Genomic DNA, 27,565 nt, shown 5'->3' with positions numbered 1-27,565 from the left:
TTTAATTTATTATTTATTCATAAAATGTATTTGCTGCCTTCCTGCCAGAAGGCACTCAAGGCCACATGGAATCCAATATTGTCTGATTTAAAGTAACTGGACTAAGCTTACCCTTGTAAAGCCCAACCTGAAAAAATCTTTCCTCCATTCACGAGACCAGGAGGAGACAGAACTAACGAGAAGAAGGTGACGCCTGTTTTCAAGGCGAGAAAAACCTTGATTTATTTTTCTCATTAGAAGAAGTTGAGAAAGCACAGCTTTACAAACAAACAAAAAACCCTCCCGACAAACCAAACGAGCAGACGTAAATTGGCAACGGAGCCATCTGATGTGATGAAGCATCATTTTCCGTTCGGCATTTTCCTCCCATAATCCCTCTTCTCCATCTGCTAGATCCTGCAGCAAAGTCTTCCACAAGGCATTTATGGAATCGCAGGCTTTTGCTTGCAAGTTCGGATGCGAATACATGGGGTTAGCAACCAAACACAAATTAAAAATGCGACCATTAAAAGCAATGGCTTTCGTGATGAAGCTCTCTAATTATATGGCAGAAAGGGGAGTGGGGGAAGAGGAGAATGAGAGACCACAAGAGACTTAAGATGACTAAAATAATTCCAAGAAATCTATTTCCTAGCTTCCTGGTGTGTCGGATATGGTTAAATGTTCTTCCACAATGTGTTTTGTTGTTGTTTATTCATTCAGTCGCTTCCAACTCTTCGTGACTTCATGGACCAGCCCACGCCAGAGCTTTCTGTCGGCCGTCGCCACCCCCAGCTCCCCCAAGGTCAAGTCCGTCACCTCCAGAATATCAACCATCCATCTTGCCCTTGGTCGGCCCCTCTTCCTTTTGCCTTCCACTTTCCCTAGCATCAGCCTCTTCTCCAGGGTATCCTGTCTTCTCATTATGTGGCCAAAGTACTTCAGTTTTGCCTTTAATACCATTCCCTCAAGTGAGCAGTCTGGCTTTATTTCCTGGAGTATGGACTGGTTTGATCTTCTTGCAGTCCAAGGCACTCTCAGAATTCTCCTCCAACACCACAGTTCAAAAGCATCTCTCTTCCTTCGCTCAGCTTTCCTTATGGTCCAGCTCTCGCAACCATTGCTTTAACTATGCGGACCTTTGTTGTCAGTGTGGTGTCTCTGCTCTTAACTATTTTAGTTATAAACTGTTGTTGCCTTATCAGTCTCAGAGGAGAGCCAGGTGTTTTTTATTAGAAAAATTTCTGCTGCTGTCAACATATGCAAGCTTTTGAGTTGCACAGAACTTTTAACCTGGCAGAACAGAAAAGAAGCTGAGCAATTGACAAAGATCCCAAGGTGAAGTGGCTGGAGAAAGTGAGAGACCTTAGCATTAGTAAGTACCCCCCTTTGCTCTGTACAGCTCTCTTTCCACATTTGCCCTGAGAAGAATTCTATGTAACTTAAGAACTCACCTATGATTTCACCCATTGTTGTTACTACAATCAATGCACTGAGCAGGGGGTTGGACTCGATGGCCTTGTAGGTCCCTTCCAACTCTGCTATTCTATGATTCTATGAATCACAGCTATCACTTTCCCCCCCTTTGCCCCCACCCTCATCATTATGACAGCCAAAGCATGGGAAAACAGAGACCTTCACCTGTGACGCATGCTGGAACCATGGAATACCGTGCTCTGCGTCACAACTGTTCTTGAAACACTCTTATTTTACTACATGGTACCAGCGTGGAAATTACGGCCCTCAACTCTCCATGATGAGAAATAATGCATTATAAAAGAAGTAGACATGATCACAGTAATTTGCCATTCTCGCCAGAGCTGTCTTAAAGAATGGCAGGAAAGGGTGCAGGAATTCTGCTGATGGAATTTTCTGAGCCCAAGATGTGCTATTTATATTCCGCCACCCCCGCCTCCCCTCCTTTGGGGCATGAAGATTAACGAGAGGCGCTGAGTTGCCAGAGACCACCATTCTTGGACACCCTTGGAACTGTACTCCCTCTCTCCAGTTTGCCTTACAGACATAAAAGGGGACTACGGCTCCCATCGAGATTTCCCCGCCCACCATGCATGCAAAGGTGGAAGAAACTGCATTTCCTAGTTCATGTAGTAGCTGCCTAGAAGAAACAAAAACTGAGGCGCTCTCTCTTGGCTCAGCATCTGTCCGCCCCCTTCACCCTCTCTGTCTGTGGCCCCGAAGTGGAGACAGGAACTCACAAAGATATAGAAAACCGAACCAAACCATGTCCACATTTCTCCAGGGATTACCCAGAGCAAAACACCCAAACCCCATGGTAGAAACTCCTCTACTCTGCAAGCAGAAAGCCCCAGCTTCAATCCCTGTCTCTAGCTAAAAGGATCTCAGGTGGTAGGACTGGGAGGGACATTGAGCTCCATCAAACCAGTGTTTTATTGCACTATCGTCCCGCCTTGTTTACCGTTTTGCCCCACACCCCTTCTCACGATGTCATCCCTGTCCTGCAGTCATGTCGCCTCTTCCCCTCCATTTTCCATGTTTTTCTGGGGCGAGGAAGTGTGGTATTTTTTCTCCATGTGGGCTAAAACCGCCCTTCCGTCCCCGTGTATTGCCGTCCTCGTGCTATGTCACAAAACATCCTTTCTTGGGGGTTTGTTGAAGGGCGGTGTTGCTAACAAAAGAGGAGGGCAGGATGGTTCTCTTCCAGTGCACTAAGTTGTGAGAACAGACTTTCACTGCTCCAACCCCACTCCCATTGCCCTATCATCACCTGTTTCAACTTCCTTCTCTCTTTTTTTGTGCACTGTATGACGTGCCCAGCCAATGAAACACGAAATCCCTAAACTTTAAACAACGAAACCAGAGAAGGGGATGGGGGAGCAGGTGCCCATGTCCATCAGAATGTCCAACAACCACAAGAACCAATGAACTGGAGGGGGAAGGAGAAGGGGCGATACCAGGAAGTACAAGCCGGTGAAATAGCACAAAAACGCACACACGTGAAAGTGACCTGCGCTTGACGCGCTAATGAAACGGAGGTGGAAATCGCGGATGCATAACAGGGAGAAAAAGTAGGTGTGATGAAGCTCATTCATTCGCCCAGTTTGCATGTCATGGTCAGCTAGCAGGGCTCCAGGGAATCCTGTCCTGTCCTGATTGGTATAGTGTGTTTGATCACTCCTGCTTGGCCCATCCTGCCAGTGGGACTGGTGAAACAGACCACAGACCCTGCATCCGTGGTGTGTTTATTGTGACATCTGAATTGGGGTTTTGGTTTCTCTCTCCCCAAATAAACCAGAGTCATAACCCATGGTTTGTTGTTGTTGTTGTATCCACTGAAACAGACTCCCTCTGCTCCGCTGGACATGGTGGAACCAGGGCAGGTTAAATGCCCTTTCCTGTATTTAATGCAGGGATGACATTCCTCATTGCCTATGGCAAAAATTAGCATCACCCGGATGTATTCTTCTGACCCTTTCATGGCTAGCAGAGCAATGGGTCATGGCTTGCCACCCTTCTCTTCTCCCCCTACCCTGCCTACTCACTTCCCATGGAAGGATGCCTGTCCTTTTTACGGCTTCAGGACAGGCAGAAATTAAGCAGGGGAAACTTTCTAGTTCTGGAAAGTCCAGAACTGGGCACCACACTTCAAGAAGGACGCAGACAAGCTGGAGTGTGTTCAGAGGAGGGCAACCAGGGTGATCAGGGGTCTGGAAACAAAGCCCTATGAGGAGAGACTGAAAGAACTGGGCCTGTTTAGCCTGGAGAAGAGAAGATTGAGGGGAGACATGAGAGCACTCTTCAAATACTTGAAAGGTTGTCACACAGAGGAGGGCCAGGATCTCTTCTCGATCCTCCCAGAGTGCAGGACACGGAATAACAGGCTCAAGTTAAAGGAAGTCAGATTCCAGCTGGACATCAGGAAAAACTTCCTGACTGTTAGAGCAGTATGACCATGGAACCAGTGACCTAGGGGGGTTGTGGGCTCTCCCACACTAGAGGCCTTCAAGAGGCAGCTGGACAACCCTCTGTCAGGGATGCTTTAGGGTAGATTCCTGCATTGAGCAGGGGGTTGGACTCGATGGCCTTGTAGGTCCCTTCCAACTCTGCGATTCTATGATTCCCCAGGAGGGCTGGGGTGGAAGCTCCAGCTGCTGAATTTCGACTTGTCATTCAGCCGGTCCAGGCGCAGCCGCCCTGCCAGAAACAGAGATGTGCCATTCATAGCAGCAGCTGTCAGCAGCAGGCGCCCAACAAGGCCACGCGTTCCAAAGTTCCCAAACGTTGTGACTATGATGCACATTAGCCCACGGGACGAAGTGAATAACATGAAGCAAACCAATCCCCAAAGCCAGATGCGGTCACGGCCTGCACTTTCTGAGAGCGTGACCAGGGCTTCACAAAACGGTCCTCACACAGAAAGCCGAGCTGGTAAAGGCACGCGCACAGGTAGCGGCTAACTCTCTCTGGCCCAGAGAGTGCAGCAGAGATCCCTTCCTGGGCTTATCTGCGCATATGGATCACAAAGCCTTAGTGATTAATAAGGCAACCAGCTGTAATTCACTCCAAGATAGGGATGGGAGGAAGCATTATCATGGTAACTCTCTATTAATCAGGGATTTCGGTAACGCTCGCCATTTCCGAATAGTCCTGCAGGGATTAAGCATCACTATCCGTTGCGTATCTGTCTCCATGTCTGAGGGTTGCACCTCTTGCCGTAGCTTGTCGCTGGGGGAGGGATGCAAAGCCTCCGTTTCAGGCCTCACACGCCAGGGAGAATGAGCTGCAGCAGCTTCTAACTCCTGGTTCCCCACCAGCCACATCTTACCTGTCAACACCCAAATCCACTTCCAAAGAACGCCCCACCCATCCGAACTAAGACAAGCAGCCTCATTCATCAGCAGGCAAGTCCCCAAAGGGACACACCTGCGGCAGGGAAATGCACGCGGCCTTTTATAAACACAACCCCTAAATGATGGAATACCGCCCCAGAGCAGCCCCCCCTCCCCACTTCCGGTGCCATTAGCCGTGCCATCTGGGAATGATGGGAGTTACAGTCCCAACACATCTAGAGGGCAGAAAGGCTGTCCTATGCTTTAGCCTGCAGGCTTTTAAGGGCCAGTGCAAGGCTTTCCTTTCAGGATTATTGTTGTTAATTTATTTATAGCACACTCTTCTACTAAATGTATCCAGAACAGCATACATAACCATAAAACAATCTAATCAAATTTAAAAATACAGTGAACAATTTGGTGAGGGGGGGTGAGCAAGGACAAATAATAATAATAATAATAATAATAATAATAATAATAATAATAATAATTTACATTTTTATACCGCCCAATTGCTGAAGCTCTCTAATAATATAATATCTGTGGAATATTATAATAATATAATATCTGTGGAATGAGCTCCCCAGAAAGGTCCGCCTAGCGCCTACACTGTACTCCTTTCGTCGCCAGCTGAAGACCTTTTCATTCTCTTAATATTTTAACACTTAATTTTAACTTAAATTTAAATTTTACTGTTCTAACTCTGTATTTTAATCTTATATCAATTTCTGCTGCGTGGTTTTATCCTGGTTGTGCTTTTTATACTGTATTTTGTATTTGTGCTTTTAACCTGTTGGTTGTTTTATTATGGTTTTAGTTTTTGTGAACCGCCCAGAGAGCTTCAGCTATTGGGCAGTATAAAAATGTAATAAATAAATAAATAAATAAATAAAGTTAATAATAATACAAATAATACAAATAAACCCAACCTAATGAGTGAGATTGAAAGAGACATTACAGATTAAATTTAGCAGCAATAAAACTAGGGTCTATGAATGAAGCAGAGCTTCACTTTTCGGTGGAAGAGACACAGAGAGGGAGCCCGGCCAATTTCAAATCACAACACCATTCCAGAGTTGCAGCCCACTCACAGAGGAAGCTTTGGTTGTTATGTTCACTTAGGTGTTCCGTCGTTGAGGAGCGGTGAAAGCGGATTTCCCCGTTCAGCCGTGACGCCTCATGATCCACACCGTCCTTCGATTTGTGGTGGAAGTTTGCGCCGGTTGTGCTGCTGCCGCCGCGAGCACGGCTGCGCAGCCACAACGGCCTGATTTCCGCGGGTTTTTTTCCCGCTCGCCGCACGGTTTGCGCAAGTCCAAAAGACCGCAAACAGCGTAGATCGCTTGCGCAGCCGTCAGCGATGCTGCAGCGGCAGCGGCGGCGGCGGCAGCAGCAGTGGCAGTGCCAGCTGAAGTGCTGCTGCTGCTGCTGCTGCTGCTGCTGCGTACCAGCCCCCTCAGGCACCAGCGAGTGCCGGTGTTGAGGGTCAACACTGATGCGCTCACTTCCTGATGGGGGTCGTGGCGGGTGTCATATGACCCGAGGTCAGTCGTCTGCATGGGCACTCTGTGCCTACATCTCCCATCATGCCTCTGAAGTGTCGGTGGCGATGACCGCCTCTGTGCCCTCCCCCCATCCCACGGAGCGAACCCACATCTGGGCGTAGGCATGGCAGCAGCCCAGAAACAGCTGTGCCCTCTTCCAGCCGCGTACCCACACCAACAGGCACACAGCCCTTCATGCCTGGAGCGTCCCCTCAGTCCCCGCAGGCCTTTACATCTTCGGCGCAGCGTAAAGCACCGCCATTATGCGGCCGCTGTGGCTGCCCACCGCGAGGAGTCACCAACTTCCCATTACTGTGGGATGCCCGCCTTTCCGAAAAGTGACCCACGCAGAGGTTGAAGTAGAAAAAACAGGCGCACATCCCCCACCCACCCCCAGCAGCACACCAGCCACTTTTCTGGTCCTCCGTTCCTGTGCAAACTGTCACTGTTGGAATAAAAAAAAAAGTCGCTCAGCTGCGCTGCCCCAGCTGGCGGACTGGGCGCAAATGGCGGAGGCGGCTTGACCGAAGCCGCTGGCCACTCCCCTTAGCACGCCTTTCCCTGACCAGTGCGGACCGCAGTGACCTCACATCCTCCCACACCTACTCCAAATTACCGCGGGCCGGCAGGAAAAGGCGCACTAGAACTCACTTTTTTAAAGACGGGATAAGGAGGCTTCACCGCAGGATAACGACGGATCCTGGTGAACGTCATCTGGAAGCCTCGACGCGACTGCGGAAGGTAACGCGCGCTACACCCTCGTCTAGTAACGCCCCAAGATGCTAAAAAGAGAAGTCAACTCTGGTGCTTGATAAACGTATTACAACTATTTTATTCTTAAAATCCAAAAGTTTCAGACGTATCGTCCTTCGTCAGGAGCTGGAAACAGTTGCTGCGCTAGCAGGAGCCACTGTGTCTCACTGGTTTTCTCACCCACAGTTACTGTTATGTCCACTCACCAAATCTCCTGAGATAGGACTGAGAAAGCAAGTCCCAACGTTAAACTGGTCCTAAGCCATTTAGAGTTTTGAAGACTAGAACTGCACTTCAGATGGAGCCTGGGAGCTGACGCAGAACTGGCTTTACATGTTCCAACCTGCAAAGCGCCACACAACTCCCTGGCTGCTGCATTTTGAGAAAAGCCTTTTGTCAAAAGCTTTTGACAAAGCACCCCATGACATTCTGATTAACAAACTAGCTAAAAGTGGGCTAGATGGAACAACTATTAGGTGGATCCACAGCTGGCTACAGAATCGGACTCAAAGAGTACTTATCAACAGAACCTTCTCAAACTGGGGAGAGGCAACGAGTGGGGTGCCGCAGGGCTCAGTCCTGGCCCAGTGCTCTTCAACATTTGTGTTAATGATTTGGACGAGGAGGTGCAGGGAACGCTTTTCAAATCAGTTACCTGGGGAGGTTGTGGGCTAGAGTCATTCAAGAGGCATCTGGACAATCATCTGTCAGGGATGCTTTAGGGTGGATTCCTGCATTGAGCAGGGGGTTGGACTTGATGCCCTTGTAGGGCCCTTCCAACTCTGCTATTCTATGATTCTATGGTTTTGGACCAATGGGAGCTTCCGGGCAGTCTTCCAAGCCAGCCCCACGTAGGGCGCACAAAAGCAATGTGCTACCATTCTCAGGTTTTATGGACTGTTCTTCCGCATTTCTGTCAACTGATAGATTAGATTCTAATTGTGAACATGAACCTCTTTTTTTGGTGATTTGAATTTGTTTTAGCTTTCTTTTTAAATTATAAATTCCTGGAAAAGAAGGCTATCAATGGTTACAATCCCTGATGGTTGTATGCTATCTCCAGTATTCGAGGCAATAAGCCTGTGTGCACCGGTTGCTGGGGAACATGGGTGGGAGGGTGCTGTTGCACCATGTCCTGCTTGTTCATCCCTGGCTGATCTGGTTGGCCACTGTGTGAACAGAGTGCTGGACTAGATGGACCCTTGGTCTGATCCAGCGTCAGGTCAGTTCTTATGTTCTTATGTTCCAAGTGCTTTGGATATATTAGGAAAGTGAGATGTAAGTTGTGAAAGAGGAAAGAAAGTGATTTCAGAAAGCCAGTGTACCCAGAAGGCTGGTGCTATCCCCAAAATGCCAGTCTCGCTCCTGTAGACTCAGAGAATAGAGTTAGCGAGATGATCTGTGTTACTGAGCCAACTCGTAATTTAAAGAGATTAAGCAAAGATTTTGGATTACACATGGTACAAAAAAGAGAAAGAGGAGGAGAGATTTCATCATGCCTGCCTCTTTTGGCCTTTGAGTCTAAAAAGAAATGCTGAGGCTGTGGGGGGAACCATAGAATCATAGAATAGCAGAGTTGGAAGGGGCCTACAAGGCCATCGAGTCCAACCCCCTGCTCAATGCAGGAATCCACCCTAAAGCATCCCTGGCAGATGGTTGTCCAGCTGCCTCTTGAAGGCCTCTAGTGTGGGAGAGCCCACCACCTCCCTAGGTAACTGATTCCATTGTCGTACTGCTCTATCAGTCAGGAAGTTTTTTCTGATGTCCAGCTGGAATCTGGCTTCCTTTAACTTGAGCCCCTTATTCCGTGTCCTGCACTCTGGGAGGATCGAGAAGAGATCCTGGCCCTCCTCTGTGTGACAACCTTTCCAGTATTTGACGAGTGCTATCATGTCTCCCCTCCATCTTCTCTTCTCCAGGCTAAACATGCCCAGTTCTTTCAGTCTCTCTTCATAGGGCTTTGTTTCTAGACCTCTGATCATCCTGGTTGCCCTCCTCTGAACACGCTCCAGCTTGTCTACATCCCAGAGAGGATAGTTTTTAAAAGAACGGGAGAAAGTGGTACGGTCCAGCCTTCGTTGCTTTTAGGGGTTCCAGCTCATTTCCTGTAATCCTTGATCAAACAGTTGCAACGACACCCGGCAAATCCTGTGATGCTGGAATGGACATGAACGCCAAGATGTCTCTATTATACCTCTTTCGTCTGTCACTAGTCCAATACAAAGGGCAAACAGGCATGGCTGTTACTTTCGGTTCCATCTCGGCCAGATGGGACCCGGGCAGGCACAGCTCATATTTGCATCCACTGCAGAAGGGATCCCAATTGGCTCCCAAAAGATATCCAAGCAAGAATCTTACAGCACGAGGAAGGAGCAAAAGTATCCTGACCTACCAAACTGAAAACAGACCAGGCCGGCAGCAAGAGACATGACACACAAATGTGCGCTCATTTTGCGGTTCCAGGAAGCAAGAGGTTCATTGAGCCCCTGGTGGGAGCCCTCCACAGTGGCAGGGCTATATTTGGCTTGGAGGGTCACCAGCTACACATGTCTGCCCTAGGATGAGGTCCCCAAACCTGTGATCTGCGTTTCTTTTCCTAATATATTTGCTGAGTTCGTTATGAAAGCCAAATGAAGGGGCAGCCTTCTCATGGCGTTCCTTGGGCAATTCATCCACTTCTGTAAGCTAGGCTCAAGAAACCTAAACCAGGCCTTACTCCACCCGTTTTGTCTCATGGGCCCACACATGGCCTAGAGAAGACGGGCTCTATGAAACCCAGAAGCTTGCACATCCTTCTTAAGTGACTGGTGAATTCCACAGGGAATTCCACCCTGCAAATGGTTACACCATCATTCCTGAGGACAGAAATGTCATTGGGCCTAGTTTGGGTGACTGAATGTTGATCTGTAAAATATCACTCTTGGCTTTTGTAGATCTTTGCTTTATGTTCCCCATGGCCAACTGAGAGGTGAGTGAAAGACCCTGAAAGGGTGAACGTTGAGCGAATATGACAGAAAAAGCAGTTAATGGGTAACTGGTGACGCTGGTGGGGCTGTTGCTCAGTGGACGGAGTCCCTGCTCGGCCTGCAGAAGATCATAGAATCATAGAATAGCAGAGTTGGAAGGGGCCTACAAGGCCATCGAGTCCAACCCCCTGCTCAATGCAGGAATCCACCCTAAAGCATCCCTGACAGATCCCAGGTTCTGTCCCCAGCAGCATCTCCAGGTAGGGCTGAGGAAGAACCTGCCAGAAACCCTGGAAAGCCGCTGCTGCCAGTCAGTGTCGACAATACTGGGTTAGATGGACCAAGCTGGATCTGACTCAGTAAGGCCATTTCTGGCAAGCAGAAAAGTCAAGCAAAGACAAAACCAGGAGACAGAAGCTGAAAGTCTGACCAGCCAGAACATTAGGGCCACAGGAAAAGCGAAAGTGAGTTGGGGTGACTTGTTGCAGAGGCCAGGCAGAAGGGGAGGGCCCAGAAGCTGAGGACCCATCGCTCTGTTGTGGTAACGCGCGAGCTTGGCATAAAGACGTTCCCAGATTCAGACTGAGCAGCAGAACTGGGAAAGCTGTGAGCTGAACTAGCTGGGCAAGATGGACCCATCGCCGGCTGTGTCGACAGCAGGCAGCCTCCTATGCTCACAGGGGAGCACGGTTCCAACACAGAAGAGACATTCGTTGCCATTATACTTGAAATGTGCGTGTGCCGGACAGGTGCCCTCCAGATGTTCTCAGCTACACGCTTCGTGTCCCTGATCACTGGCCGTGCAGGCTGATAGGACCTGAAGTTCAAAACATCTGAAGGTCACCAGATGGGGGAAGGCTGACTGAAAGAAAGTGTGTGTGTGTGTGTGTGTGTGTGTGTGTGTGTGTGTGTGTGTTTGCTCAGCCCTCTGCCCATGGATCCTAATGAACTGGCAAGTGCTCTTGTAGATCACAAGCTGAATATGAGCCAACAGTGCGATACGGCTGCAAGAAAGGCAAATGCTATCTTGGGCTGCATTAATAGAAGCATAGCTTCCAAATCACGTGAGGTACTGGTTCCTCTCTCTTCGGCCCTGGTTAGGCCTCACCTAGAGTACTGTGTCCAGTTCTGGGCTCCACAATTCAAGAAGGACGCAGACAAGCTGGAGCGTGTTCAGAGGAGGGCAACCAGGATGATCAGGGGTCTGGAAACAAGGCCCTATGAAGAGAGACTGAAAGAACTGGGCATGTTTAGCCTGGAGAAGAGAAGATTGAGGGGAGACATGAGAGCACTCTTCAAATACTCAAAAGGTTGTCACACAGAGGAGGGCCAGGATCTCTTCTCGATTCTCCCAGAGTGCAGGACACGGAATAACGGGCTCAAGTTAAAGGAAGCCAGTTTCCGGCTGGACATCAGGAAAAACTTCCTGACTGTTAGAGCAGTGCGACGGTGGAATCAGTTACCTAGGGAGATTGTGGGCTCTCCCACACTAGAGGCCTTCAAGAGGCAGCTGGACAACCACCTGTCAGGGATGCTTTAGGGTGGCTTCCTGCATTGAGCAGGGGGTTGGACTCGATGGCCTTGTAGGCCCCTTCCAACTCTGCAATTCTATGATTCTATGATTCTATGATAAAGCATTTGGGTCCAGATTGTACCAAGCTAGCGTGAGCGGCCTGCTTTCCCTGTTGCTCCCCTGCCTCTCCTCAGATCCAGTAAAACTAAGATCTCCATTCATTAGAAGAGCACTGAACCTATGGACATTTCTTCCTTGAGGTCCTCCCTTCTCATTCTCACATGTACCATTCCTGCCTCCTCCTTGCTGGCCTCTAACTGCTCTGCTCCAAGCACGCCGGATCTACACGACTGCTTTAAAACGGTTTATGGCAGTAGTGACAACTGTTGGGGCCCAGGACACCCTCCCGATACAGTTTCCAAACCGTTTTCAAAGTGCCATATCCTGCTGGGTGTAGATCTGGCCCAAGAGGCTTTGGCCAAAACACACATACACCTCTGTCCCTCTCTCTCCCTTCACTAAGTTCCTGCCTCCACCTTCTTGCCTCCTTTCTTCACAGCATCAGCTACCTGCTACTCTCCCCATATACACCTTTTGCTGGCTCTGTGCTGTGACTTAATCCTCCTTCTCCTTCTCTCCAGTCCAGCCAAGCAGGTCTGTCACCTGCCCACTCAATCTCCACCCCCACCTTTATGGCCTTTGCCGTGCTACTCTTCCCTACCCCCTTACCTGGAAGAGCTGCCCTCCTTTGCTCAAAAGTCACGCTTCTCCTGGACCCTGGCAGCCTCTCATTTGCTGCTGCTAACCAACCCCACCCACCCCTAACTTCCTGCCCCTTGTCCAAAGAGGACCAAGGCCTCACCATCACCACCACCACCACCACCACCACTACCACCACCCCTGGGCCATCACAGGATGCTCTCCCAGGGAACACTGGCTGGAGACAGCTTGGCACAAAACCCAACAGGCCATTTGACTTTCAACAGCCCTATTTCTAGAGACTCCTGCTCAACTCCAGAATGGCTGATGATTGCCCTCCCTTGACACACAGCAATAACCACAGTCCCCCAGGGAGAAACCATTTTGCTCCTGCTCCGTATGGAGCCTAGCACACGGATGGGTGCTGTAACAGGAACAGCAGCTGTCTTCGGCTTCCTGTTGCTGGATCTCTTTGCAGCTCTCCCAAACGGCATAAACTACATGAGATTCTGGCACTGCCAGCTTGCTGGAAAGCCCTTTCCAAGAATGCACTCCAAACCCATTCTGTCTACACATCTCGCTGTCGCTGGGTGTTGGTGAAATTATCGCTACATTGGGAAGGCGTGTAATCGGTGCTCAAAGCAGGTAAGGAGTTTGCCCTGTGACCTGCTGTGAGCTAGAAATGTCTAGACCAGTGGTTCCCAAAGTGGGTGGCAGGATTGCATAGGGGGGTGTTAAGAGGCAAGGGGGTGGCAGGGGGGCACTCGAGGTGGTCTTTTCCAAGAAGTGCCTCTCCAGAAGGTCTTAAAACCCAAGGACATTTTTATGGGAGAAGGTAGTTTGGTCATATAGGGAAAGAATCCCCACATGTATTAATACGGTTTAAGAAGAGTCCTTTTAACGGTGAATTGAAATGTTTCAAAAGAACCAAAACGCTAATGAAGAGACATACCCTGCTTGGTGAGCCCCGCCACGCCGGCTGCAAAACAGAGGCGTTCGCTCTCTTTTCCCTCCCTCCCTCAGCAAGCCTGCGGCGGCTGCTTCCCATTTAAAGGGGCCAATTGAGCTACAAACGACATTGAGCTGAAGCCAAAGTTTAAGAAATCGTACCAGGAGTTTTGGTTACAGAAGGAAATTTCTGATCGCTATCCTGCACTATGGAGAGTGGTTCAGAAGCTCCTGGTTGCATTTCCAACATCGTATTTGGTGGAATGTGGTTTTAGTGTGGTCTGCCTACTTCTATACAAGCAAAGAAATCGACTCCAGATTACTAAATGTGGTGATTTAAGACTCATATTAAGTAACTTTAAACCATACATTGGGAAACTGGTATCACTTCATCAAGCCCATCCATCACATCAAGAATTTACAAAATAGTGAGGTACTCTACCCTAGTTACTAAATGTGATATCTAATATTCTTGCTAAATTACTATCAGACTAATAAATAGCCAAGTGTTACTTAAAACAGCTTTCCCCGAACTGGCGCCCACGCTGGCTCGGAATTACGGGAGTTGCACTGAGGAACACTGACCAAAAAGCTTTGAACCAATGTCTGTTAGGCTCTGAGGTTGTGGGGAGGGGTGAGCAAGAGGGAGAAGGTTTGGAGGGCTCCGCTGAAGACGTGAATGTCCACTCTCACTTTCTGCCAGGAACAAGAGCCCTGTGAGTTCAGGCACACGTTGGCAACAGTCCTGCACAGTTACCACGCAGAACCGCGACAGCCATCAATAGGACTTACAGCCCCTCAGCGGAGCCCAGAACGACAGCCATTGCCCCCAAAGGAGCAGCCCACCCTGGAATGTCTCTGGGGTGAGCCCTACTGAAACCTCCACTCACGTGCTCTTGCTCAGCTCAGTCCATGGTGACTTGCATGGGAGATTTGCTGCCAACCCAGCTCTATTCCCACAGAAGTGGCAGGCGATTCCCAGTTTGGGGAGCAAGATGTTTTCATAGAATCATAGAATCATAGAATCGTAGAATAGCAGAGTTGGAAGGGGCCTACAAGGCCATCGAGTCCAACCCCCTGCTCAGTGCAGGAATCCACCCTAAAGCATCCCTGACAGAGGGTTGTCCAACTCCCGTTAATGAACTCCACAACCCTCAAAACATTTCTTTATTTTATTTATTACGTTTCTAACCTACCCAATAACTAATGTTCTCTGGGCAGATAACGAAACATCAATACTCCCTTTTCAAACATCAGCCTGTTCCTGCCAGCATTCCGAATTCCCATTTTAAGGTGATCTACGAAAATTAAAAGGCTCTCTCCACCGCAGGAGTCCTGCTGTTATGCCATAAAAGGAGGATAAAGTGAAGCAAAAATTGCAGGTATCCCACAGAGTCTGGAGTTTTCCTCTATGCTTGTGGTTGTGTCTCTTTTCTGCTGTTTTGTAGTACGCACAAATCGTTAACTATCTGTAAAGAATCTTTCTCTCCCCACCCCACCCCCTTTTTTTTTTGCTTGCTTTTGAAGACTCCGCTCATGACACGGTGGTTTACGACATAAAAATTAACTGTGAAATGCTGCAGAACGGCCTCTGAATGAAAAATGGATGTTCCCTTTCTCTCGTTCGCTGTGTGCGCACGCGTCGATGTCTGTGCATAATGCTCTCTCCACGCAGACCTGGCTGTAAGGTATATCTTGGAGTTCAGTGTCTCCTTTTGGAAGAACCCATGACTTACTTCCAGGTCATACACAAAAAAAACGTTATTTAAACGCAAAAATAAGCCTAAGAGGCAAAAATAAACAAATGGAACATGAGGCCCGATGCAGCATTCTGCCACAGGTGCAGAGACCCTGAGAGGTGCTCCGAACCCCACCACCCACAAGATCCTCCACACTGGAGGGTGCAGCAGCATTGCACACGTGCTCTTTTGTTTACATTTATTTGTTTGTTTTAGCATTTTTTATCCTGCCCTTTAGCCAAAAAGGCTCTCAAGGCAGCTTACAAAAATATTTATTAAGACAGTCCCTGCCCCACAGGGTTACAATCTAAAAAACATGACACGAAAGGAAAGGGGATTGGGAGGGAGGAGGAAAAAGAAAAGGAAAGCAAGTTCAGGCACTAGCTTCTTAGCGGCTTTTCACGCAAGTGACTAGAAGTTTAAGTGTGCACACACACACACACAAATACACCAAACACACAGCCCAAACACTGCTCAGGACTCTGGATCAGTCCAACAGTCTTGGAGTAGTTGCTACAGTTTGTTGGGAGCCTGCAACTACTACAGGCAGGAGTCTGGGTATTCAGCCTTGGTGCTGAGGACAGAGGCGTTACAAGCTTGCCTCCGTTTCTGTTCCTGCCACACCGGCAGGTTCCCACTCCAGGGCAGAAGATTCCGCTGGAGACAGAGCTTTTGGCCCAAACGGATGGACTCGTGGGTGACAACCATCAGCTCATGGACTCCATCTTTCCTGGATCCCCATTGGGGCCTGATTCTGGCACTGCCTGTGTGACTCAGTGCTGGCACGAATCAGGGCTCTCACCCCAACCCTAGCCCAGGGCCTAGCAAAGCCTCACATGGAAGCCCTGGGAAGATTAGTACATGTTCCCTTCCCCATTCATGCCTAGCCTGGTGATTTGGTTGGTTGGATGTCTGATATAGATATTCTTCTGGGTCAGAGCTGGGCTGCAGGAGGACCTTGCCTTGAATGGCAGGAGTGATATAATTGGGCCTTTCTATTTCTCTGAGTTTCACAGAAGGCCTATGGAAACAGGCTTCTGGTGGCATTTTCAGGGGCGTGCATTTAACTAGGGTGACCATATGAAAAGGAGGGCAGGGCTCCTGTATCTTTAACAGTTATAGTGGAAAGGGATTTTCAGCATCGTCATTTGTATGCATACAGCATCTGGTGAAATTTATTTATTTATTTATTACATTTATATACCACCCCACAGCCGAAGCTCTCTGGGCGGTTTACAACAATTAAAAATGGTAAACATTAAAACTATACAAAATTTAAAAACCATCAAAACATAAAAACAGTATAAAAACAACAGTATCCATTTAAAAACAACAATTCTGGGGTCCATTAAAAACAAACTTAATGTTGTTAAATGCTGTTAAAATGCCTGGGAGAAGAGAAAAGTCTTGACCTGGCGCCGAAAAGATAACTATGTTGGCGCCAGGCGAGCCTCATCGGGGAGATCATTCCACAGTCGGGGGGCCACCACCGAGAAGGCCCTCTCCCTTGTTGCCATCCTCCGAGCTTCCCTCGGAGTAGGCACTCGGAGGAGGACCTCAGATGTTGAGCGCAGTGTACGGGTAGGTTCATGTCGGGAGACGCGTTCCATCAGGTATTGCGGTCCCAAGCCATGTAGGGCTTTATAGGTTAAAACCAGCACCTTGATGAAAATTCCCTCTTCATCGCAATAGTTAAAGCTGCAGGTGCCCTCCTCTCTTTTGTATCTGGTCAAGAGGGCAGGGCTCCTGCAGCTTTAACTGTTATGATGAAGACAAAATTTCACCAGGTGCTACATGCATTCAAATGACACTTGCTGAAATTCCCTTTTCTATACAACTTTAAAGATACAGAAGCCCGGTCCTCCTTTTCATAGGGTCACCCTAATGTAACAGTTGCAGGAAGGAACCTACAAAGCCGCTTAACCCCATTAGTCCACTGATACAGCTAGCCCAGGGTGGCCTCCTCTGCCCAGAGTCTCCTGCCACCTGGCCTGAACATTTCGGCTGGAGACGCTGCCTGGGATTGAACCTGTGACCTTCTGCAAGCAAAGCGGGGTCTCTGCCACTGAGCCACAGCCCCCTTCCTCAGTTCTTCAATTCCAGAAATGAGGTTTCTTGTGAGCTGCCCCAGGATCTTTACTGATGAAAGGAAGGCAGCGTATCTGTGTACGAAATGCCCCCATCAAGAGGTTGCCCTCCCTGTGGTGTGCTTCCTCTGGGCGTGTCATCGAGTACGGCCTTCCCAGACATTCTGGGGTGAAGGAAGCTGCAGTCCCACACATCTGGACCGCACTAGGTTGGGGGAGGCTGGTCTAGCAGAACTCGCCATGCGGGCCTTCATGGCCCTTCAGGCATTCTTCTCCCTCTGCCCACCATCGAAGTGAATCCGGGGCAGGGCCACTTGATTGGCTTCTAATAGATGATACGCCCAGGTGGGGTGGGCACGGGGAACTTCCACCAGGGCCAAGGCAGCACCTGACAGCTGCTAGTCCTGCCTCCCAGCCCTTCCATGCGTGGCCTTCAGCTCCTGTTTCTCATTGCCCATTTTGCCTTGCTTTGGAACAGGCGTCTTCAGTGTGGCTACGTGGCCCACCCTTAGAACTGGCTTAAGGTATGGACTCCATTGGCCTAGTCACAGAGGCACGGGACAGGAAACTGCCTGAAACCAGGTGGCAGCCCCTTGGCCCGTCTGGCTCCATATTGCTCACCGTGTCTGGCAGCAGCATCCAGGGTTTCTTTCCCAGGCCTAACTGGGCTTGAACCTCGAACCTTTTGTGGACAAAGCATGCATCGATCAGTGGGCTGTGACCTCCCCTTCCCACCCTGGTCCAGCCCCTATCCTCTAGCCCACCAGCCAGCTGGGCTCCCAGTGTTGGTGAGTTTTGCACCTCCAAGGAGGAGGTGGTTTCTTCTCTTCGCCATTTCAGGAAAAATGTTTTTGCATGAATAATGTATTACTAATGATTTAAAACCAGAAGAGATTCCCACCCACCTCTCTCTCTCTCTCTCTCTCTCTCTCTCTCTCTCTCTCTCTCACACACACACACACACACACACACACAGTCCTATTGTGTCAATAAAACATTTAATGCTGTAGACACCTCTCCATCCAGCAAATTAACTTCATCCAGCAAATATGAGGCAGAGACGAACAAAAATAAAGCCAAATCTCAAATGAGAATGGGGAGGGGTGGGGGACAAAAAGATCAGCCACTCTCCAAAGACAGGCTTAGATGCAGAAGGCTAACAAACGGGGTGGGGGGTGTGGTGCGCAAAAACAGACCAAATAGCGGACTAGAGCGAAAGCCCAACAGCCTCCAAACCTCCTGGTTCAGCATCGCACTTGCCTGCCTTTGCCCTTCCTTTGTCTCTCAACTCTGCTGAGCAAACACGCCGTCCCCTCTCGCCAGAAAATCATCCTGCAACATCAGCCCACAACAAATGTACAGCCTCATTCATCGCTCATCTCTCGTCAGCAAGTTTACCCAGTTATAGCCAAAATAAAGAGAATGGAGCTCTGTGGAATACCTGGAGGACAGGTCAAGTGGGAGAGGCGGAATGGGAGGAGGAGGAGGAGGAGGAGGAGGAGGAGGAGGAGGAGGAGGAGCAGAAGGAGGAAACAGGAAACCCAACAGGAAACCCACAAGCAGGGTATGAGTGCAAGAGGACCCTCCCGCCCATGTTCCACAGCAACTGATGTACACAGGCTTACTGCCTCTGATACTGGAGGAAGCACAGAGCCATCAGGCCTAGTAGCCATTGAAAGCCTTCTCCCCCAGGAATTTGTCCAATCCCCTTTTAAAGCCATCCAAATCGGTGGCCATCAATACATCTTCTGGCGAAGAAGAAGAAGAAGAAGAAGAAGAAGAAGAAGAAGAAGAAGAAGAAGAAGAAGAAGAAGAATTATTATTATTATTATTTAAAAAAAGGTGGGAGAGATGACATGGAGGAGGACCATCTATGGGGCAAGAATGAGAAATGGATTGGTGAAAAGCACAACATAATAGATAAATGCCAGATCCTGTAATTACAGAGATTATTCAACGCAGTCCAGAGAGTGTGAGAAGAGAAGGAAATGCTGAAAGGGGTTCCCAGAGTGAACAGGGGCAAGGGCGGCCTGAAATCTGACTCCTTCTGCACCCTGATGCAACTATCCTGGGCCACGTTGGGGAAAGGCAAAGAGGGGGGAGGCAGGAATTGCTGTAGAGCACCAGGGTGGAGAGGTCACTGTGCGGCTGGTTCAGCTGAGAGGGAAGATGACCTGCATGCGTGGAGTACTACTGAGCTGCCTCACAGCCAATGGAGGAAGTGTTTTACCCCAGATGGAACCATTTCCTGCGCAAGACCCATGGAAATGAATGGGTGCCGGCCGCAGAAATGCTCAACTGGGTCGCTGTCCCCTGACTCTGAAAAGCTTTGGGGCTTATAAATGTCACGTCCACTGCTGAGCTACATGCTTCGCTCCTCATTCATGGATCCCGTCCCCCGCCCTGCACCACCCCCCACATCGTGCCGCCGCCCTGCGCTAATCTTACAGCTGTTGGGGAAATGACATTTTCTGGCATTTATTGACAGCAAAAATAAACCTAAACTCATGAAAAATTCTGCTGGCTCAGAGGCCCCTGTGCATTGACTGAACCAAGTCCCTCTGGCTCCTTCCCCAATGATGTTGCTGTTAGATGGATAGAAGAAGGGTTCCGGGGGGGGCGGGGGGGGCGGAATATGCAAACCAACAATTTCAAGCAGTTGTTGTTGTTACTATTTATTATTTGCATTTATCTTCCTTAGAGGAAGGGTGGCATACAGGCACCTTCTCTCCCACCCCGCTTTTATCCATGAGTCAACCCAGTGAGGTAGATTCGGCTGAGAGATAGTACTTGGCCCACGGTCACCCAGACCGTTCCGGGGTTAAGAGGGGATTTGAACCTGGGTTTCCTCAGCCTTAATCTGACACTCTTATCGACTACAACACACTGCAGTTTTTGACTTAAAGCGGAGCAGCTTTTCAGAGACCACTGGACCCCTCTTTGTACAGTGGTGCCAAAAGAAGGACAGAGAGAGGGCTGCAGAGCCCCGTACAAATAGAAAAGACTCAGCAATATGCCGGGAAGTTTGTTTGTTTTTAAATGCCGCGCTCCACCACTTCCCCTCTCAAATCCCGCAAAGTAGCCGTGGTGGCTGGTTGGAGATGTCAGTGGCCTGTGGAAGCCACTTTTACCCTCCACATTATCCTTTCTCTATCCATGGAGCTCTGTCACTGTCCCTTATAGAATCATAGAATCATAGAATAGCAGAGTTGGAAGGGGCCTACAAGGCCATTGAGTCCAACCCCCTGCTCAATGCAGGAATCCACCCTAAAACATCCCTGACAGATGGTTGTCCAGCTGCCTCTTGAAGGCCTCTAGTGTGGGAGAGCCCACAACCTCCCTAGGTAACAGATTCCATTGTCGTACTGCTCTAACAGAGGACGTTTTTCCTGATGTCCAGCTGGAATCTGGCTTCCTTTAACTTGAGCCCGTTATTCCGTGTCCTGCACTCTGGGATGACTGAGAAGAGATCCTGGCCCTCCTCTGTGTGACAACCTTTCAAGTATTTGAAGAGTGCTATCATGTCTCCCCCCAATCTTCTATTCACCAGGCTAAACAGGCCCAGTTCTTTCAGTCTCTCTTCATAGGGCTTTGTTTCCAGACCCCCGATCATCCTGGTTGCCCTTCTTACTGCAAGTCCCATGTCATAGATTAACTTCAAGTTTTCAGAACTCTCGATCCTCGGCCTGCTGCACCCTCGGATCCATTTCTCCTCCCAACCCCCTGTGCTTGCATGTTTTGCCTTCCACACTCATAGCAGCTCCAGGGCTGGGGGGATTCGAATTAGGGCCTCAGCATGTGAGGAAATGGCTAGAGGTGAGCTGCTCCATGGCCCAGTCCTAATCACACACACACACACACACACACACACACACACACCTGATTTGACAAGAAGAAAACTATGGATCTCCTTCATACAGTACACAGATGTTGTAAATAAATCAATCAACACAATGACATCTAGTTGGGTCCTAAGCCCTCTGGGCAGTGATGGTGTCACATATTCATTCAGTACAGGACTTAGCAGCACACAGCTCCTAAATAAAGATTAAGTGGGAAGGTTGCCATCATCATCAATGAAATAAACGGACCTGACCACAAGGCGGAAAGGCAGGAAATACTGTCGGGGGTGGGGGGAATAAAATATGCCAGGATGGTCAAGCCAGAAGAAAACTGACAGGCCAGACAGAGCGCATGGAACTCAACCAGCGTTCCTCCTTGGAGGCTCCTTGCTGACATCCTGCATATTCCTTGTTCCATTGCGTGCAGGGCAGGCTACCTGACCTTGAGGGATGACACTGTCTCATGGCTGGTTGTTGGGTTCTCCGCGGATGTTGAGCGGAGCTCATGCTTAACACATCTAATTAGTTTCAACTGACCTGATGAAAACTCACCCCAAAGCTTTATCCAGTGTGCCCTGCTTCTACATGCCTTTTGGTTGTGGAATTCCGTTAACTAGTTTGCTGTAACGCGAAGGACCGTGGCATACAGTTTTCTTCTGCTGCCCCTTACGCCTGGAACGCTCTTCCAGAACACTTGAGAACTACAAACTCAATCACTGCTTTTAAAACTCAGCTAAAAACTTTTCTTTTCCCTATAGCCTTCAAATATTGAGTTTGTTCTGACTCTATACTGTTAGCTTCTCCCTACCCTGTGCCTGTTTACACTTCCCTGTGCCTGTTTGCATTCTCCTTCCCTCTTTATTGTTTACTACAACTTATTAGATTGTAAGCCTATGCGGCAAGGTCTTGCTATTTACTGTGTTATCTGTACAACACCATGTACATTGATGGTGCTATATAAATAAATAAATAATAATAATAATAATAATAATAATAATAATAATAATAATAATAATGGAGGATAGAGTGCTGGTCTTAGATATGACCCAGATAAGTTCTGGGTCCCACTTTGTAGGGCTCTTGTGAAGGTAAACACAATTAATACTGTCCAACTACCCCTTCCTCAAACTGCTACAGCCATTACCATAAAATGAGCCACCTGGATCAGGGCTGAAGGTTTGCTTTCGATCTACAGCTCTTGTTTTTTGGTCTAACCAAATGCCCTGGCAAAAGGCTGAAGTATCCCTTAACCTCCCTTAAGAAACCAGGTGTGTCATACGAGCACATTCAGAGTTCTTCTACCTACACAAATCCTTCACTGCTCTGTTCTGAGATGGTACCGTTTTAGGATGCATGGAGGTGGGGAAGAGAGACATGTTGGGATGTCAGCCTCCGTGAAGCTGAGCCACCACAGCTGCAAGGGTCCATCTGGAGCTGCATTCTACTACAGCCCAGCAAAATCCGCTGTAACATTTGTTGTTGTTGCATTTATATCCCGCCTTTTTTCCTCCAAGGAACCCAAGGCGGCGTACATAATCCTCCTCCTCCTCTCCATTTAAACCTCACAACAACAACCTTGTGAGGTGGGCTGGGCTGAGAGTCTGTGACTGGCCCAGAGTCACCCAGTGGGTTTCCATGGCCGAGTGGGGACTAGAACCCGGATCTCCTGACTTCCAGTCCAACACTTTAGCCACTACACCACACTGGCTCTCACATTTGAAGCTAGGCTGAAAAGGAAGAACAGCGCCAAGCCTTCTGACATTGTGCTGGCATACACACGCACACACACCCCTGACCTGAGAGTCAGATAGTCCGTTCCATTCCTTGGGTTGGGCTTCCTGGGTGGGACATCCCAGCACAAGATGGAGGTTGGGTGTGGCTGCTTGTTTCAAACATCTCCTCTCTTCTGCAATCCTCCACACTTCTTGCCTTAAGGCAGGCTTCTCCAACTTGGTGCCCTCCTGGTTTGACTACAACTCCCAGCATCCCCCAGGCAGCAGTAGTCCAATATACTTGGAGGGCAGCAGGTTGAGGAAGCCTGCCTGAAGCCATCTGCCTGTATGGCCATTTTCTTTACAATCTTTGCTCTGGGATGACCAAGATGGAAGGAATTCTCCTCAGTTGACCTGCCATGGTTTCCCCCGAAGTATTCTGGGAATTGCAGCTGGGGAGGTTTTCAGGCTCCTGGATATACCAGGGTGCCCTGTTAGAAGCGGGCCAGAGAGGATGTTTGGGGGCGATCATGTCAATAGCCCTAGTGAGGTCACAATTCCATCTGTTAACCAGGGCTTCAACAGGATCGTCGACGACACCAGCCATAGAACTCTCTAAGGCTTTCTGGAATCCAAGAGGATCCATCAGCCTTCGAGGGCGGACCATCTAATAGGTCTACCACCCCTGCTTGAAATCCCTGCTGTGCCACCCTGACCCTTTCAGTTCCCCAGGCTTCCCATGGAGGAGAAGAGACAACTAGTCTGAGACTGGAGGTGAAGGCTATCCATGGCTACTAGCCCTGATGGTTGTGTACTATCTCCAGTATTCGAGGCAGTCAGCCTGTGTGCACCTGTTGCTGGGGAACATGGGTGGGAGGGTGCTGTTGCACCATGTCCTGCTTTATTGGTCCCTGGCTGATGGCTGGTTGGCCGCTATGCGAACAGAGTGCTGGACTAGATGGACCCTGGGTCTGATTCAGCATCAGGGCACTCCTTATGTTCTTATGTAGCTTTCATCCAAAAAAGTGGCACAGAGTTGATGCCTTGCATCTCCCCCTGCAGCCCCTTCTGTGCTGCCTTCTGGACTTCCCACAAAATCTACCTGAGAGCATCGTTCCTTTAAAAAAAAGAAAGAAAGAAAGACAGGCAAAAGCAAAGTAAACATCTTCCTGGAAGCCATTCCCTCGGTCCTAAGCATTTCCCCCTAAAAATCCCAGATGTGTCACAGGTGCACCTTCAGAGTTCTTCTACATACTCAAATCCATCACTACTCTCTCTTGAGATTATACTATTTTAGGATGCACGGGAGTGGAGGAGAGAGACACAGGTTGGAGTGTTACTATTCCTTATGGCACCTAAAAAATTTTTTGGAAGGAATGTCCCCCAACTTAAACAAAACGAATCAGCTCCACATCTATGAGAAGCTAGACCATGGAGAGGCTGTACCGTTGTTGTTTATTCCACTTATATCCTGCCTATGTTCAAAATACCCTAGGTGACATGTCTTCTGTCTGATGTGCTAGCTTTTCATGCAATTTCCCATCCCTGCCATGACCTGAAATGGTACAGTCTGCACCTGAGAATTTGCAACACTTCAGCCTTCACGCCAAGAGGACAGGGTGTGGTGGGAGTTGCACAGGTCCCCTGAACCCTACCAAAGCATCCAGGACCAGGAGAGCCATGGTGCTGGACTACGGGGAGGCCTTCTCCACCATCAATGCTGTCGTGTAGGAGGAGGAAACCTTATGGCATGCACTAGCTTTGACGTTTGAAGAAAAATAGCCAAATTTATGCAGAAAGTTCTTCTGAACTAGGAATGTGAATAAAATCAGCCCAATTGCTGAAGACAAAGCTTACTGGATGTGGAATGAAGATTTCCAGGAGTGAAGTAAAGTGACTGACAATAGGGGGATTATAGGCTGCTACTGTGGAGACAGAATCTAATCCACACAAACGCTATTTTGCAGAAAATTAGATAAAATCCCTTTTAAGTGTATGGGAATAATAAATTGGTCTCTAGGCATGGTAGGTGGTTTGGAAGAGTGAAAGAGAGGAGATGGGGGCCCATCACATCTAGGGCAGAGGTGGACCCTGTGCAGATCACAAGCAACAGCAGTGGGACATGCCCCTTCGGCATGTCCCACTGAACCCCAGCTTATGAAGCAGTTCTTTCACGTTGCCCGTGAAACTCCCTGTACATAGAATTGTAGAACAGCAGAGTTGGAAGGGGCCTACAAGGGGCAGTCCAACCCCCTGCTCCATGCAGGAATCCACCCTAAAGCATCCCTGACAGATGCTTGTCCAGCTGCCTCTTGAAGGCCTCTAGGGTGGGAGAGCCCACCACCTCCCTAGGTAACTGGTGCCGTTGTCGTACTGCTCTAACAGTCAGGAAGACTGAACATGAGTATCTGAATATGTGGTAGTGAAAAATGTCTAGTGTGGTCATCAATCCTGAAAAAGTTGACCATTGCTAGTCAAGGACACCTGGCTACTCTAGAGAACCAGACTAGATGCTGCATCCTCTGAAGGCATCTCTGCTCCTCACCAACCTCCCACAATTTAACTCCCCAATGCCCTTCCGGAATCACGAGTATTTTGCTAGCTCCCGGAAACTAACCAAGGCCATACGGTGAACAGAAAAACATGCCCTGAATAGGCTTGGCTCTGGACTGAGACCTGTTTTGCTTTCCTGTTTAGGCCAGTGGCCCAGAGCAACCTCCTTCGAAGGCCTTATTTAACACATTTTGCACTGAAGGATCTGGCAATGTAGCCCTGCCACTAAACTGTTTTCTCACCCTGAAAATATTTCACTGCCCAAAATCTGGCCGCAACGGCCACCTCTTCTCCCCAGGGAGCCCAATGGCTCCGAGAACTTGGAAAGCACTAAAGCACATCTTTACAAGTCTTGAGAACCAAATTATTATGGCCAAGCAGAAGCCGTAGCCAGGTGGCTCAGCCCCTCCCTCGGCTCAAGATGCAAGAGGATGGACTATCACACAATGGCAGGCTGCTATCGCAGAATCTCTGCTAATAACCTGGCTTTGGCTGCCAACGCAATGAAAGATGAACCTTGTATTCCCGAGGCTGCCTGCCTGCCTGCCTGCCTGCTCGCTCCATCACCAGTTCCTACACATAGGCATCCATCTGCTTCTGGAATACATGACTATGCATATCACGGGCTACTATTTGGACGGCACGGCTCTCCCCAATTTTTATTGCATTAAGCATGCAGACCATCAACACACCCGCATCACGCCGGGGAAAACAGTCTGCCTTGAAAATAAGCCTTAATCAAGGTGTTGGAAGTAACTGTGCTGTCATGAATGTCTTTCCCTGTTGCTGGGACTGAGCTCGACTCAGGTAAAATCCCCCCCTTGCTGCCTCCCTCCCCCCACCTCTAAGAAGATATCCCCACACCACCTTTGATTGACATGGCAGTTATTAAAATAAAGCCAGAGGGTTTAATGAGAGCCTCCTTTTTCTTGCTTTATCAGTCCTACCTTTCCAGACGCCTTGTGTAATAAAAGGGGGGGGGGGGTTGCAGGAGGCGGCGGAGGCGGCGGAGGCGGGGGGGGGTGTTAAATAAGAGCAGCGTTCCATCTACAACCTTTTCTCGATTGGCTGGCTAGCTGTGCCACTAACCACGTCCAAGCGTTCGACAGTAATTAATATTTGGAGATGTGAGAGTTCGCGCACTTCTGCAAAAGGCGCCCTGCCACCGAGGGATGTGCTGCGTGTGTGTTTGGGTGTGGGAGACACGCCGCGCGTAGCCCACGCCACCCAGGGAGGGCGAACCTCTCTGGCAGGGGAGTGCGTGTGCGTGGGTGACCGGGGGGGGGGGTCCCTCTTGCGAGCAGGGCTGGATTCGGGGCGCAGTCAGTCCCTCGGGGCGCCCCCCCCCCCCGCCGGCCCGATGCCTCGGCTTCCCCACGGCTGGCGGGACTGAGCCCCGCGCTGCTCCCGGCACTGCGCTGCTCGCTCCCCAGCCCACGGCCACGGCCACGGCCACGTTCTGCCCAGCGCTGGATGCAGCAGAAGCGGCCTCGCCGACGGGGCCGCGGCTGCAGCGGCGATTCCCGCCCGGCCGCCCAAGCAGCTTCGTGCCCGCGATCCACAAGGACGGCGGCCGCGGCGAGGGCGCAGCGAGGGGAGCCCCGGCGGGCTTCCCGGCCCCGAGGCCAGCGGCCACGGCGCGCTTGCGGGGCCCGGAGCACCGCCTCCGCCTCGCCCGAGAGGCGGGGACCGCCGGGGCCCGGCCTGCCCGCCCGCTCAGCCGCCCGGCTCCCAGCTGCCCGCGGCGCTGCGGGAGCGGGAGGCGCGCTGTGGGCGCGCAGAGGGCCCAGCCTCGCCGCTGCTGCTGCAATGGACGGCTGCGCCCCGCCCGCCCCCGAGCCCCGCCGCCGCCGCCCCGGGCATCGGCCGCCCGCCCGCCCGCCCGCTCTCCCCGGGCACTGCGGTCCTCGGACCGGGAGCCGCCCCCGCCGCCGCCACCGACCTTTGCTTTCCATGTCGGAGCTCGCCCGGCGCCGGGAAGTTGCCGCGAACTTTCAGGGCTGCTGCTGCTGCTGCTGCTGCTGCTTGTGCCGCTGCGGCGGCGGCTCGGGCGGGTCTGTGCAGGCGCGGTGCGAGCGCCGGCCTCGGGAGACGTCGCCGGCCGCGGGGCCCCTCTCGCCACCAGCAGCGCCGCCGCCGCCGCCGCCGCCCAGGTCCTCCGCCTCCTGCTGCTGCCGCCGCTGGGCGAGGGCTCTGCCGGCGCCCGCAGGCTGCAAGGCGCACCGGAGAGCGGGGCAGGCGCGAGGGGCCGCAGCGCGCCGGGGACGGGCGGACGGACGGGGCGCGGCGCGGCGCGGCGCGGCGGGCGGGCGAGGGCCGAGCCGGCGGGCGGGCGTCACCTGGCCGATGCGGGCGCCGCGCGCGGGGAGCTGTCCGCCGCCGCTGGTGCTGCAGGTAGCTCTGCCCGCTCAGCCCAGCCGGC

The 27,565-nt window shown here is 50.4% G+C and overlaps 1 protein-coding gene across 1 annotated transcript in view; it reads right to left on the bottom strand.

Annotated features, from left to right (window-relative positions):
* The window catches only part of FGF12 (fibroblast growth factor 12), a 271,217-nt gene extending 244,023 nt beyond the window's left edge, over positions 1-27,194 (bottom strand). The window contains exon 1 of the mRNA XM_063131734.1: positions 27,086-27,194. Within this exon, the coding sequence (XP_062987804.1) occupies positions 27,086-27,098 (13 nt within the window). The 5' untranslated portion in view covers positions 27,099-27,194. The remainder of the gene's footprint in view (positions 1-27,085) is intronic.
* Between the last annotated feature and the right edge of the window lie 371 nt (positions 27,195-27,565).

The sequence above is a fragment of the Elgaria multicarinata genome, chromosome 8, assembly GCF_023053635.1.
Source record: "Elgaria multicarinata webbii isolate HBS135686 ecotype San Diego chromosome 8, rElgMul1.1.pri, whole genome shotgun sequence".
Classification (NCBI taxonomy): domain Eukaryota; kingdom Metazoa; phylum Chordata; class Lepidosauria; order Squamata; family Anguidae; genus Elgaria; species Elgaria multicarinata.
The sequence above is the reverse complement of the archived record's forward strand: the minus strand, read 5'-3'. Positions and strand labels throughout refer to the sequence as shown.